The sequence below is a fragment of the Egretta garzetta genome, unplaced genomic scaffold, assembly GCF_000687185.1.
Source record: "Egretta garzetta isolate BGI_Z169 unplaced genomic scaffold, ASM68718v1 scaffold430, whole genome shotgun sequence".
NCBI classification, from domain to species: Eukaryota; Metazoa; Chordata; class Aves; order Pelecaniformes; family Ardeidae; genus Egretta; species Egretta garzetta.
Window position 1 is genome coordinate 2,415,206 of NW_009258267.1, and position 16,035 is coordinate 2,431,240.

General features: G+C 39.1%; 1 protein-coding gene across 1 annotated transcript in view; it reads left to right on the forward strand.

The window, feature by feature from the left end:
- Nucleotides 1–16,035, forward strand: part of ME1 (malic enzyme 1) — a 141,872-nt gene that overhangs the window by 98,320 nt on the left and 27,517 nt on the right. The window contains exons 6-8 of the mRNA XM_009649151.2: nucleotides 1,080–1,189; nucleotides 11,953–12,050; nucleotides 13,769–13,882. Of these exons, the coding sequence (XP_009647446.1) occupies nucleotides 1,080–1,189; nucleotides 11,953–12,050; nucleotides 13,769–13,882 (322 nt within the window). The remainder of the gene's footprint in view (nucleotides 1–1,079; nucleotides 1,190–11,952; nucleotides 12,051–13,768; nucleotides 13,883–16,035) is intronic.

Here is a 16,035-nt window from a genome sequence, read left to right on the forward strand (position 1 = left end):
ATTCAATGACTTTTAGATGTATTTGAGATGCCTTATGCCTGCTGAAGTCAACATAGGCACCTACCTACACTAGGAAGATGTTGCTGTTTGCTCCCTGTTGGTAGTGCAGCCTTAGTACATAGTGGGTCCAAGGCAGCAAGATAACACAGTGAATGTTTCCAAGAAATTTAATGACTGGCATTAACTTTGAGACTCTTACCACAAGGTTCGCCAAAAGTTACTTACACGTGCTGTTGAACTGACTTAGCTAAATATCAGATAAATGATAGATATTGTTCATCTGATGCTGCTGCATACTATGTTTTCAAAATATAGTGTATAGAGATTTCAAAGTACTATAGGAAATGTCAGTTTGAGTTGTTTCATTAGCTAAAAGGACGAGAAGACATTGAAATGGATGATAACATTGATTCTTAGCATACTGTTTAAGAAACACCTAGCAATCATATCAGAAAATCAGTTTTGACAATCCAGTGAAACAGTAGATGTAAGAAATGTAGGTAACCTCATTTCGGGATATACCCAAGGTTTTGGTGTCTGTTAGCCAAGTGTAACACAATTCAAATTTGCAGCTATTGCTTGCCTTCCTTAAAGTGTTCTCACACATTTATCATATGTCTAGATTAACCGTGTTTCTGATCAACACCCCTCTTATAGTAGGAACGGTCGAGCATTGTGTTGTGAGTGATGTCATGCTGCTGACCTGCATAATGACAACAACGTAAAATCCATGTTCTGGATGTGTTACCTTTTTGCTTCCTTCCTTATGGGGCCAGGTTTTCTTGCTCACTAGCTGATTGCTCAGCGAAGACTTCTGTTGAGATGTCTGCAGAGAGATTAAGGCCTTTTCCTCGATCTTTTTTTCTTAACTTAGAACTCAGTAAAGTGTAGTAGTAGTCTAATTATGCTTCCAGGATAATTTATATGCATGTAAAGATACAGAATATAACAGAAACATATTAGCAGATGTATAAATTATATTATACTTGTTTTCAAAAGCTGACTACAAATGTTAATATCTTTTTAACATGCAATTATGTATTTTTTTTAATGTAATGCACAGTTTTTTGTCTTTCTAGGTATGGCATGAACTGCCTCATTCAATTTGAGGATTTTGCTAATGCTAACGCATTCCGCCTCCTGCATAAGTACCGTAACAAGTATTGCACTTTCAATGATGACATTCAAGGTAACAGACTCTTTCTCTTCTCTTCACTCTTGTGATGCTCACAAGAGAAAAAAATGAGTCTTAATTGATGTACCAGAGGGAAAAAAAATGCATCAGCTTTCCTGTGATATTTGAAGATGTTCAGTACAGGTCATATTTTGCCTTGGGTTACCTCAGCATGGGTTTATGGTGAGCTGTCTTTGCTCTTAACCTTTCCCCTGTCATTTATGCCTCATGCTTTATTTAGATATCTACTATTCAGGTTTTGTTGTTTGGTTTTTTTTAATAGTCTAGTGTGCAAATGGCATTCCCATATAAATTATTAACTTCAGATCTTTGGGCAAATGTCAAAGCTCAAACCTGGACTGCACTTCCCTCATTTTTTTTTTGTCACTGCAGTCACAACTACTCTGCTGTTCCTCCACGCAACAGAGCTTGCTTGATAAATGTCAAACTGTATTTCAGTTCTTAAACTGACAACTCAGTTAAATATCCTTCTAATTTTCCTTTCAGTCTCAGGCCTGCATTTAATTTTAGAGGGAAATTTTCCCCCTGACTCTTCTTTCCCATCTGAATCATTTGTAGAAGCTGGCAAAAGGAAAAGATCTAGGATGGGAAACCTCAGCAAGGGGAATTCCCCCTTCTTCCCTCTTGTCCCTTCCTGCCTGAGAAGACAGACAAGTGGTGGCTGCTGCTGCTTGGGTTGCCTTATTTCCCGTCAGGAAAAGACCACTGGAAAATAACTTTCTCCAGGGCAGTAAGTGCACTGGCTCCCATCCTTGCGAGGAGCCTGAAGTCAGACAAACTGCTGGAGAGAGGTACCCAAGGAGGGCCCTGGGCACCCAGCTGCCTCTTACCCAGTCTTGTGTTTCTTTGGGTAGATAGAGGTCCTCAGCAGTGACAGGATCAAAAAAGGGAGTTTAACTGTCTTCATTTCTAACAGTTTGCAGTGACACTTCAAGCCAAGCATCAGGAGCTTGAGTTTTCCAGAAGTCATGCTTGAGTCATTCGTGGGACCTAGGTCTTTTTTTAGGGACTCAACGCATGGCAGTGGATTCAAATAGCCCTTGTCTTTCTGGTGTTAGGGATTTGGCTAGCCCCATGAACTATGTTTCTGTTACAAGCCTGGCTGAGTTTTACTCCTGCATCTGGAACAGATTATGGGGGACAAACTCCCAGATGGGAAATAAACTAATTATAAAATGTCATTTCCCTTTGTAAGAAGCATGGTGGTTCTTACCCTGCAGGGTCTGAGTGTAGTCATGGCTACGACAGTCCAACACAGCAGACCAAACAGCATCTGGAAGTTTCCATGGTTGTTCAGAGACCCAGTTCCCACAAGGAATTCTCTTTCCTTTCAGGATGAAGGGCCACACCCCAAACCAGAGAGAGACTCAACTAGAATCTAGTTTCAAAGAAATGGAAGGGAAGGTTTTTGGCAAAAATGTACCAAGTATGGGTAAACTAAGCTGAGAAAGTCTTCTGTGTCTCTGGATGCATTTTAAAACCACTGCATTCTCTCTCTCATGCACTTTGGAAGGAGGTGTCTTCATATTCAAAACTGTTGGAAGGTATCTGTTTGGCTTTTGGCTGAGCTGCTGTAGCACCTATCAGTCTTCCTTAGAAGTTCAGCCATGTGCAGTCTTTTAATTTATTCAGTTTCTGCAATCTAATTTGTGTTTGAGGCTCTTTTGATATTTTCATAAATGATGTCTGGGACTTTTGGGTGATCTCCATCCTTAACGTTCGTACAGCTTCCAAGAGGTGAAAGTGGATGTATTTAGTCTGCTCTGATCTCTGTTGTTTGTCACCATATCCCCATAAATACCTTCAGTATCTTTTTTTTGTAGGATGTCATCTTCCCCTATAACATAGCAGTGGAGTAACAACAGCCCAAATATAGATCCAGTGATCTTTTCTCCCTCTTTCTATTCCAGCTTTATAAACCCTAAGGATCTTCCACCTGACAGCTTTAATGAGGATAGATGGTGCTAACTTCTTCAGCAATCCCTAGAGATTTTCAGTTTCTAAATGGCATGATTTTTTTCCAGGCTACTTGAAAGAGTGGCCTTCTCTGTATGCAAGTTGTGTTTTCTACCCCTAGAGCAGTAAAGCTGACAAGTAGCATCAGGCCAATAAAAGCAAACAAACACAACATTGCGTCTGACTTGCCATCATCTTCTGAAGATAGTGCTTACATGATATTTAAAACATAGTTGCTCCTAGTCCAAATATTTGTCAAGCCAAAGCTATTTTAATGATCAAAAGAAATGTTTAATATGTTTCAAGGAAGGGCTGAGGCTTTTTTCACTGCCATAGGATATCCAGACAAAGGATTCCTATATATCTTAGTGATGCAATGAGGGCCTTTAAGTACCTCAAATCTAAAAACCCTAATATACGATCCTGACTCCTGCCAGACACTATAAAAGATAAAGAAAATATGGCAGCTGCATACCCATTCTCAAGCAGTAACTTGGACAAATGCAGTTGCCTCTGTTAGCTCACAGCTATTTGCAGGGTGTCAGCATGCCCCTCACTGACCCCGCTGCAGAGCATTTGGAAAAAAAGGCTCTGCCAAAACACTGATCTTATAAAACCAGTAAAGATTGGCCATTAAGGGTCACCTATGGATGTATTTAAGAATTTCTGGAAATGGTTTTGTCTCCATCCCTGCTACAGCATGGTCACATCCTTAACTTTGGAAAAAGCTTTGTAAATTTTTCTACCACCCCTCTCTCTACTCAAGGAGTTGGGAACACGGGCAAACAGGATTCTGACCAACTGCTATAAATCTGTATTGGAATAATAAAATTGCTCTTATTTTATCATTCTAGAAACCATCTTGGGTTTTGGATGGCTGGTGAATTTTTTCCCTCTACGATAATAATTTCTTCATATTTGTATTTTCAAAATATTTTTTTATGAACATAATAGCAATAATGTTGCTTTAGGAAGAATGTTCACTTTTTTCCTTGGATTATTGTTTGGTTTTCTTCTGACCACAAATCATCTTGCTGCATTTTTTTTTCCTCTCTCTGAAACATACAGAGTGTGACTTTTGGAAATGTAAATCAGCTAAAGCCTTGGGTTCATAACAAATACTTTTATCTGGTTCTCTCTAACTGTTTGAAAGCATTTGCAAAATTGAGGGGGTTTTTGATCATAATTTTCTATATGGGAGAAATATGAATTAATATTATAATGTCAAGCTTCACAACATTTAGAAATACCTGAATTAGATCAGGTTGCTAACTTTGCTCATCTCCAGTGTATTTAGAAAGAAGGAGTCATAAGGACAGGGTGGAATTTTCTTTAAGATATGAGATGTGGGGTTTTTTTCTCTCCAACCCCTGCCTGGGAATGGACCAATGCCAGAAGAAGAGTTGGGTCTTGTGTTGCCAAAGCTGTTTATCAGGGTGGAAGATGTTCTCTGGTCACCCCTGGAAGGAGGCAGGGTTGGGATCCATGGTTTAGGAGGTTGAAATCCCCTTGGAGAAACTAACCTGATACTTTCCCTGCTGCAGGGATGTTGAACACATCTCTTATGATTGGTTGAAAAGAAGTCCTAGGTACAAGTCCAGGATTGCAGTGTCTGAAATCCCGCTCACAGGTGGGATTGGCTGGGGCCGTACCTGCCTGCTCCTCGGCAAACCCAGCTGGGGCAGGGCAGGGGGCTGTAGCACTCCCTTTTCACACCCATCTTCATTTTGGTGTGTCTGTTGAAAGAGTTTTTGCTCCTCAAGCACAGTCAGTGGCTTAGGGCAAGTTTGCACATCCTGGGAGCTGTGCATTTGTTTTACGTGGGTCTCTCAGCGCTTAGCATGTGGTAGTTGGTTGTAGTCATTGCTGACATTGGTAAATTTGAAATAGCGGCATAAATTTCTCTAGCCTTGCTGCCTCTGTGCAGGTCAGTTATTTCAATTATTTCAATTGTTTCTGATTTTCCCCCACCCTGTACTTTAAAATTGTCTCAATTGACAAACTTCTGCAGTATAAGCCAATCTACATAAAATAAGTCTTTCTCTATGCAGTATAATACTGTTTTTATTCTGGTGTTATAGCTCTATTTCACTGTGCCCACATGCAATGCTTTCCCCCAATATGGACGCAGAGCCTGTATTTTATGCCAGCAAAAATATTTACATGGAGAGATTGCACTGGATTGGAATTAGCTCCAGTATCCATCATGACCTTAGACGTCATTAGTTTTTAACAGCTGTGCTGTTTAATTGCATCAAAATTTTATGAAAAGAAACAGACCTAAAATAAAAATGTAGAGCACATATAATTTAAGATTATTATTCTATTTTACATGTGTGGTTTGATTTAAAATATATGCTAAATGTGCAGCAGACTGCCATTTGAATGATTAGGAAAATTATACCTGGAAGTTATGTTAGGACCAAATTAACCCTAAGTCAGTGCAGTTCTCAGAAATCAGAATTTCTCTGTTGCAAGCATTCTCCTTTTTAAGATTTAATTATTTTTAACATTAATATCGGTAATTATACATTTGGTACCTAGGAAGTTCAGTTCTTGAAAACAAATTGTAAAGAAGGTTTGGGGTTTGTTGTGGCTGTGATGGGCATGGGGCTTCCAATTCATTCTCTGATGAAGAATTTGAAAATGCAAAACTGAATGACATGTAATAGCTCATATGTTGATATCATTATCTCTCAAATTCTGATATTATGTGCAAACTGCAGAAAACTTCTTTCATAATAGGAAGTCACATTTGCTTCCAGGTGAAACAGACACTGGGATTTTTTTTAAAAAGTAATAAAAAAATTCCTATTAAGACATATACTGTAGGGTTATGTGAAGTATATTTTTCTTCCACTATATTCAGGATATCACCTCTCAGTTACTCAGGGGTAAATTTACACTGAAATCAGTATGCTTCCAAGTAAATCCCCCGCTGTAGATTTTGTATACCTTTCCATGCATATATACAAGGACACGTATGTACAAGGACACGTATGTACAAGGACACATATGTACAAGGACATGTATGTACAAGTATTATTCTGTTTCATGTTTTGCTCATTATGGGTTAAAAAAAGAAATCCATTCTCACCATGTTCCTGGGCAACCGGCTCCTGCTTGAGCAGGGGGGTTGCACTGAGTGACCTCCCAGCCTCAGCCACCCTGTGCTTCTGGGACTCTCTATCCCTTTTCAAATATACCAAATAGTTGCTCTTTTAAAAAGGCTCTGTTTCTCCTTCACCAGAGCTAGGGTTATGTGAAGTATATTTTTCTTCCACTATATTCAGGATATCACCTCTCAGTTACTCAGGGGTAAATTTACACTGAAATCAGTATGCTTCCAAGTAAATCCCCCGCTGTAGATTTTGTATACCTTTCCATGCATATATACAAGGACACGTATGTACAAGGACACGTATGTACAAGGACATGTATGTACAAGTATTATTCTGTTTCATGTTTTGCTCATTATGGGTTAAAAAAAGAAATCCATTCTCACCATGTTCCTGGGCAACCGGCTCCTGCTTGAGCAGGGGGGTTGCACTGAGTGACCTCCCAGCCTCAGCCACCCTGTGCTTCTGGGACTCTCTATCCCTTTTCAAATATACCAAATAGTTGCTCTTTTAAAAAGGCTCTGTTTCTCCTTCACCAGAGCCTTTTCCCCTCTTTGCACTGCCTGCCTGCTGCAGCTGCAGAGCAGGGCAGTGTGCATGCAAAGGTTTGAAAAGCCTGTTTGTGGCAAGGAGAAGTTGCTCCCATCTCTTAAAAGAGGGGGAGAAGGAGCTCCCATCTTGTAAAAGAGGGTCCTTCTGAACTACCCACAGCCATGGCATTTTCATCACTAGCAACTGAGATGACACCTTTTAGATAGGATCTTCACTCTCACCTTTTTTCCCAGTAAGTGTAGGAGAAGGGAATGGATTTATTTTTTCCCTGGCACTCTATGCAGTGCTATGTTGGAAGACTGGCCGTGTTAACATGTAATTTCTATTAGGCTGTGTATTGAGAAATATGAATTTTACTCTTACCACTTCCTAATCTTTTAGTCCAGAATGAATAGCTGAGATTTTAGGATGTGCTGCAGAAATTCCTCCCCTCTTCTTGTTTACTAGCTTTTTAAGATGAGGTAGGGAAAATGATGTAATAAACTTGATTACAAGTTTTATCTTTTGAAACTTCAAATAATGGACGAATGCTTCAGTGCCATAAGCCATTTTTTGCTAATTTAAATTAAACCACATCCAATAAAAATGAAATTCTCGTTCCTCATGTTTTGGGGATTTTTTCCCCCCTTTTTTCCTTTAATTGTTGCATCTGCTGAAAGAAGAGTCTGTGCTCCAAAGCATTTGTAATGTGCCAACCCCAAAAGGCCGTGGTCTCTAGGATTTCCTTTGACATATTCATGCTCCGTCGTACAGTTTACGGTAGCAAGTAAGACTAAAGAATCTTGGACAGAAAACAAAGGCTTGATAAAGAGCAGTGTATTTTGAAATTGCACATCTACCATATCTTTGCAAGATATGACTCACCTTCCTAGAAAACTGTAGTGAAGTGTTTGCTGTCACAGCAGCTGACGCTGCTTTAGAAAAATATCCTTTGTTAAACTTGCCGTGCTTAATCTTCTAGAAACTTGGGGAAAACAGAATCGGTTTTCAGAATAATATCCACGAACAATGTCTATCTTATTCCACACACAAAGGATTTAACCTGTGCTCTGGTGGGAGAGGGAGGCGAAGCCATTTCTCTCCTTCCTATAGCGATGACAGTCAGAAAAGAGGCAAAATTCTGTTACTGCTTCGTAATGTCCGCGAGAAGTGGTTAGGCTTTGGCAGATGGATGTGAATTGCATTTTGATTCTTTTCAAAAAGTCGAGTCAGTATTCAGGGTGAAATTTAAGGTCATGCCGTTAGTCAGAGCAGTTCCGGTTAAACAGATCTGCTATTCACGCTGACGGTGCCCCCCCTTTCAATAGGAAGGAATAAGGGAAACAGCTGACGAGAAGTGATGACAGCCACTGCCAGCAGTACTGATAGTGGGTTCAGTAATCTAATAAACTGGGTTATTATGCTTTTTAGAGTCAAATGGCTGAATAAATGTGATGTGAAGTACTTTTAAAATACCGGGTTTAGAACAGTTCTATGCAAATAGTGATTCGTGAGAGATGGAATATTAAGCCTTTATATATTGCTATTATAACCTTTGTTCTGAATCATAATGAACATACAGGTAACGATAACTCGCGTCCCATGTAAATAATCGATGCAAAATGTTAGTGACATTCAATGTAGTATTTTATTCATGTTTCATATCTCTCTTCTTTTTCCTTAAAACAGAAGATGGCTTTGTAACAGAGTTTGTAAAAGTATCTCAACTGGTAATACTTAATCACAGTCCATTTTTCTGGCTAACAAATTTAGCAACACAGTACATCAGCCATGAAGATAAGCAGGATCCCGGCATTCCCTTACATTATAAATTTACGGTGTTTCATTTTGTCTCTGTCACCAGAAAGCTGCTTGAAGAGCTGCTTTCCTGGCTCTCTAAGTAGCCCACTGATGAGGGCAGGGTGCCCCGGTGGCCACAACTTCTGTCTTCAAGGGCTGGAGACAGGACCTTACAGCGCTCTGGCTCAGCTTTCCTTTTCAGGAGACCAGATCGATGGTCTTAAGCCATGTTATGTAGGCTTCCTCCTCCTCCTCCCCTGCAAGCACAGCTGTGTAATATAAAATAGAAGAAAGAATTTGGCATCCAATGAGAGGATGGGATTTTTTTATTGCCGGTTATGAGGACTGTTTGGTAGAGTACCAAGGGAAACGGAGAGCGCGGTCTGACTTCTCTCTTTTGCCATTGTTGGTCTTTGCCAATTTGGCACTCACCAGAGGAAGACTTAATTTCATCTGGGAATGAAACAAGCTAGCTCTTGGATACTGTGGGGTGGAAGTGTCTCAGCCCGAGGGTTGTTGTTCCCAAAGCCGTGCCTCAGAGGAACCATTTTTTAGATTATTTTTTTTTATTTAGAAATGAGGGAGAAGAGAGTAAATGATCTCAGCTCTCAGAACAAGTAATAAAAATGACTAAATAACTAAAAATGACAAATTTGTATGGTCTAAACATTAAGTGGGCTGAGAACAAGGTGTCCTGTATTTCTGATGATTGAAGGGAAAAGTCACGATCAAAAGCATGTAACAAACGTTTTAGCGCTAAAGACACATGGTTTTGAACTGTTCAGGTGGATTTATTTCAAAAAGTTACTTTCTAAGGGACTTTCTAACTTTAAAATGTGTTCTTAAATTTTACTAAGGGTTACCTTTTATTTTTGAAAAAGTAACCATTCATGAGACTCAGATGATCCTACTTATAAACCACAGATTCAAACCCAGCCTTTAACACCCAAAGGATGTCTTTTAAGGAGAGTTTTACCCAGTACCAGGCTTCTTACTACTTCTGGTTTTTTAGTTCTTTAGCTACATGTATTTGAAATGTAATGGTCTGTGTGCCTGCAATATGAATACCTGTTTTGAGCATCTCCTTGAGTTTAATGTAGAGATTACTACTATCTCAGTTTTGAACTTTGCCTTGTTTATGAATAGCAAAAGTATATCCTGCAGGGAGCTGCACATTGAGGGCAAATGTCCAATGTGCAAATTCTGGGCCAAAGTGCTTTTGGAGGGCTGGCCATACCTATTTCACACTTTTTCTGAAGGAAAAAAAACATTACCAATGTGAATTCTTCCCTCGAAAGCAAACAGGTGGCTCATAGACAAGTGCAGTTAGGGCTGTGATGATCAGGAACAGAACTGTAGGAGCCAGCAGATCTTCTCTTTGCATGTTCTTGCAGGCTTCTCAAAATCATTTATGGCCTCATCTTTGGTTTCCTTGGGTCAGTCAATGGCAGCCGCTGCCTCGAGAAGGAAGAATTCAGTTCATATTCCTTGTTCACAAGGGGAAGATATCAGGGCCCATGTTCGTAGGCATCATAAATCTTCAAAGACTGTTGAAAGCCATTTTTCATTTTCAATACCTAATCATTAGTGGCGGATACAGCTTTTCCAGTCCTGGTGAAATCAATGCTGTCCGCTATTGGTTCTTCGGAATCTCCTCTAAAAAGACACATTGAGCACAACTTTTCTGCTGGCTCACATCTACCTCACTACCATATCCATGTCCACAGGATGTCTTTATACATTCTGTGAACTTGTTGAAAGTTGATGCACTTTTTCAGGTTTTTTTCTGCTATTTAATGGATCCAAGTTCCTTGCAAGAATTAGGAGTCTGACTGTCTTTTTTTTGGTCCACCTTGTGCCTGGGCTTTAGTGACGATGCCCAGCTGTGAAAAAGACAAGCTTCTTACCTGAAGTCAGTAATGCATCAAAGAAGGCCTTCCCTCTCCAGTAGGCTTAGCTGGGGAGGAAGATTAACTGGTCTTTGGATCAGAAGGGCCAGATACCAGGTCCTGGTGACTGAATACAACTTCAGCATGGCAGAAGCTGACAGCCAGACTCAGCAGTGCTAACAATTCAGCTGCAGTGTTGTGTATAGATTTGGGTGCTGCAATTCAAGAAAGATAAGAAACAAATGGATAAAGTCCAGAGGAGAGAAATGAATGCTAAGTGTTTTAGAAAACATACCTTTTTGAAAGAGTGGAAGAATTGGGATTGTTCCACATAAGAAAAGCAGGCTGGGACACCATTAGCTTTCAAATATAATATACGTCTTGTTGCAAAGAGGAAAAAAAGATTTTTTTCCAGTGGTAGACAAGATGAGGCCAAAATAGAAGAAGAAGAAAAAACATTTAGATTAGACATTTTCAACAAGAAGTATATTAAAGCACTGGAATAGCTTGCTGAGGAGATCATAGGAGTATTTGAAAGATGATGTTAGGAACAAGTTAGACAAAGATCTGTCAGGAATCACAGAGGTATGGTTGATCCTGCCATTGTGAACAGGTTTGTGCTAGATACCTGCTTGAGATCCCTTTATTGCCCTACTTTTTATTAATAGGTGTTTCTCATGATGAGGACCAAAATTTTTCCATTCAAAGGCAGCCAGGTATCTCATTCTTTGTGGTTCTGATTTGGAGAAGAAATGCCTCCCCAGGCTAAATCATGAAACTGAACGTTAGCCTTTTTTCCCTGTGTGGCATAACTCAAAGACAGATTTAAAAGGTACTTCCAATGTTTTAGATGCTAGTAAGCTGGAACCCCTTTCACAGTGGACTGGAGTGCTGAGGGCTTTTGGATGCAGTAGGACAGTCGGTGTCTTAAATAAGCTTAAATAAGAGGCCTTACTCTTTCAGCTAGCTTAGCTTCTCTGTACATGTTCACATTTTGCTCTTCTACTCTGGCAGCATCCCCATGAGAAATAAAGTTTTATTTTAGTCTTGTACTTTACTGTATTTGAAACAGATATATTTGAAGACTGAGACCAGTATCTTAATTTTTAGTCCCCAGAGTCCTTCAAGATAATTCTGTCTGGGCTTTCACACCCTTTCCTTCTGAAAAAAGTTATAATCAGAATATTTTGTAATAGTCTGACTGCCCCAGACATTATGCCCACCCAGTAGAATCAATCAATCATATTTTATTATTATTTTATTTAATGTTACTCTGAAGATATTCCCACTTACATTTAACTTTCATAAGAATAAAGTAGAGCAAACTCCAATTCCGCTGAACTTTTTAATACCACCCTAAGTACTTGTATCTTTTGGCTGAAAGATGCTGTGGAATTATTTAAAATGTAATGCTTTGTAATTATTTCCAGAACAACCAAATATATTCATTTCTTTATTTCAGGAACTGCATCTGTGGCTGTTGCAGGTCTTCTTGCAGCTCTGCGTATCACCAAGAACAGGTTATCAGATCACACTGTGTTGTTCCAGGGAGCTGGAGAGGTATGCATTTTTATACGTCAGGAAAAACTGTACTATGAAGATTTTTTTCTTAATATTTAATCAAGTTATATCTATCTAGTTAACAAGAATGATCACTAACACCTGCTGAAAGTTGGGTTTTAATTCAAATGTAAACGTACCAAAAAATCTCTGATCATCTGATCGAGCCTCGTATTTTTCATAAGACATTTTGAGGAGATCTGTTCTCTTTTTAAAACTTTAGGCTCTAGCTCTTCAGCTGTAAGTTATTGAGCTGCTTTCAATGTAAACAAACAAAACTTTTTGGAAAGATGAGAAAACATGTCAGGCCACCAAAGAGAAATTAAATAAAATTTATTTACCAAGAAGTAGTTCCCCTTTGATTTTTCCTGTCATTAAATATAGGATCATCCATTTCTGAAGATTTTTATGCACATTATTTTTTATACTAGTTTTTCAGTATAAATTTCTAAGCCAACAACAAACAAGTGAGGGCTGTACTTATCTACAGTGTGACTAGCTGTCATCTCTTGTATGAAGTCTACAACCCCATGCAGGCTTCTGAAAAACATTATTCATGGTCACCAACCGCCCCATAGGTGCAATATACTAATCTGGCTTTGTGTAGTCCAGAGATCTTTATTTTGATTCAATATTTGGTTCTACTGAGATCAGGTCTATAGTTTTCAGAACGATGTGCATCCATGTTTGGCATGTCAGTGGCTTTGTGCATCAAGGCTGACCGTCTCTCTGAAGTTCCTTCCCCTGGTTTTGCTCCATGTTCAACAGACAGATGAATCTATGGTCTAATGTTTATTTTTTTTGTTAGTGTTGTCAGTGTGCCTGTTGCTGCAAAGAGGTAATGGTAGATATCATCCCTGCTGCAGGAGCTCATTCCTAATAAAACTACTTACTTCTTGACTACAAAAGGGGAATCTTACTTGATTCTCAGTGAAACTGAGTAATAAAGAGCAAGAAACAGAATCAACCCCATAAATAAGTACATGAGTTGGTGATCAGAAATACTGAATGGTCTGTTGGCTCATTTTGTTGCCTGTTTTTCAATCTGTACCTGTATGACATTTGATCTGTTGGATGAAATATTATAAAATCTAGCAAGAATAATACATGTTTCAGCAAAATATTGGTAAGTGAAATTTTCTCGTCCCTGCATTCACTGGGAGCACAGCCAAGTCTAGAGTTACAAAACACATGAATAGTAGGTAAAAGGAGACTTACCTTCTTGATGGACATTTAAAAAAAAAATTAAGTGGAAAAAATCTTTTAGGACTGCATTTCACTTTCTGGCATGCAGAGCGTGGTTTCCTTTGGTTTAAATTACAAAAAAAAATAATCTAATTAACAAAAAATGTCAAAGAAGAAAAAATATTTAATGTATTCTGAGATGATTATGTGGAATAAATGTTAGTTTTAGCATTTTTCATTAGATTTTAAACATTTATTATGCTCTTCACACTGTAAATGCCATCTTAAGATTTATTTGTACTATGATTTATCTATATGATTTAAGATTTATCTATACTATTTATCTACATCATGGTTTCCAATTAACAGATGGTAGCAACAGTTCATTAGTGTTTACTTCATGAAAAAATAATGATTCAGTTTTATTGCTAAATAAAATTAAGAAACTAATCTAAAATAGTGGGTAGAGGAAAAAAGCGGGGGATTTCTTTCATTTCTAGGTTTGTATGCTACGTTTCTTCTCTTTCCTTCAGGCTGCGCTGGGAATAGCAAACCTCATTGTTATGGCTATGGAAAAAGAAGGGGTATCTAAAGATGCAGCTATCAAAAGAATATGGATGGTCGACTCAAAGGGATTAATAGTAAAGGTAATAGAATTTTCTCATTCCTTTAAACATCACGATAGTTATTTGCAGTCTGTAGATAAAGGCAAGAACGTATTCTTTGTGAAAGCAGCTACAATTGATCTCTCTTGACATAGCAAGATGTTTTTCTTTTCTAAAGTGTATTATATGAATGACAGGCTCCCATGTTACTTCAGGGGGGCCATGATTATGCTTGGAGTTCCTGCTCTATTTCTATTAGAGATGAGCACAGAATGAAGAGAATTTTTCAGCAGTTCATTAAAAAAACATGTAAGGAAAGAAATGTTCAACTTGTGGGTTTAATATTTCCCACAGTAATGCAACTATTATTTGTTAGCCCAATCTTGCACAAAGATGTATAGATACATTATTAGGATAGCATTTGAGAATTTTTTAAAAGGAACAAAAATATTTTTGAAGAGAATATTTTCCTGATGCTGCAAGCATGTCATCCTTTTGCAAAAACTGAGGTACATTGCATCAAATAGCTTCTATGCACAGTGATACAGCTCACATTGCAGATGATGTGGTCTGCAGTGCTATCAACACTGGTCAGAATTTGAAGCTGCTGAGAGACTTCATCAGTCACCCTTACCTCATTCCTTCCATGTGCCAAAATAAAGAAACATATGAATGCCATGTGCCAGAAAAAAGAAACTGGGATGTTTTAAAAGGTGGTTATGTATTTAATAGTTTGTGAGCTACTTAAAAGAAATGGATGAGAAGTCAGTTGGCTTTGCTTTTTCACCTTGCCTGTTGTTAGCAGTGTTTGTGATCGTCTTTGTTGGTACTGCACTCTTGCGCCATGTTCATTAGCTGTGTAATATTTAGGATCTTTTGTAGTTTGCATACCTTGCATCAGGAGCATGCATTCTGCAGTCAGTATTTGTGTTGGTTTATTGAACAGCAATCAGCACCTTTCACTCATACTGTTAAAGGGAAAATAGTAGGATCATAGACATTGAGATGGGAGAGTTATTACTAAGGTCATTTTAGACGTCCCCAGCCAGAAAGCACAGAATTAGCCTGATCATGTACAGAAGAATGATGGTATTTGCTACTATCCAAGACACTATCCAACACTATGGTGTTTTGTTTCGCCTGTTTGTTTTAATGAGTGTTTTTAACCCTTTTGGTTTTCATCTAACAATCTGTACTTTTCAATCCAAACGCAGATGACTGTAGGCCCATGTATCTTCTGTGGCTGTTGAAACCTAGAGGTTGCCTAAGAAGAATGGTGTGTTGCACAATTTCCTCCACCATAGAGGCTGGGATTATCAAATAATACAATTGAACTAAAATCACCTCCTGGTGGTGTTAAGGAAACAAACTGACAGGGGCAGAAGTATAGGAACTTCACAACCCTAAAGCAGTAAAATGGGTTTTAGGTGCGGGTCCATCAAGCCAGGGTGGTTAACCAGCCTTTCTTCTCTCCTGCTCGTTTCCTCTTCCTGCTTCTTTTACACCTCTCGCTGCTAATTTGCTACTCAGCTGAGGAGCTACGTTGTTGCTCTTGGTACACAGCAACTAATTCATTTCACAGTTTCTGAATTTTTAGTGCCTCGGTGACCGTATTCTTTCCTCACCACCTTCTAGCTTCAGCGCTCTCAAGTGGGGCCAAAACCAATCAGCATCTCACACAGCCTCAAAGTTTCTTTCCTCTGCTTATTCTTCTTGGTGGGGCTTTCATTTGGAATTTGTCCAAAAAGCAGTCCACTGGATTTCATGTCCTGCCTGGAGTATATTTGCGAACTGTTTGTGATAGCCAGACATAACAGCTGTCTGAGATAGATTAGGGCTGGATTTGTGGCCAGATGTTGACACAAGCAGCAGGAGCCGATGGTACGCATTTGGGTCATCGCTGGTGTTCCTGGAAGACCTGGGAGCACCAGTCTCCCTGTCTGGCCATCCTGAGGGGGCTTGAAAATGGGTGGGCGCTTATTGTTGTGGTGAGTTTGAGTGCAGAGCTTGCTGGACCTAGAAGCTGGAGATACTTCAGTGCGAGGCCTGAGCTGGGCATAAGGAAACCCATCCTTGGTCCAGGGCTCTGCAAGTCCCCTCTTGGCTTTCTTCTGCAGCTAAATGTATAAATTTTAAAAAAATTTAAAATGCCCCCCCCCCTCCCCCCCCAACAGACAGAAAATACAACAAAAGCC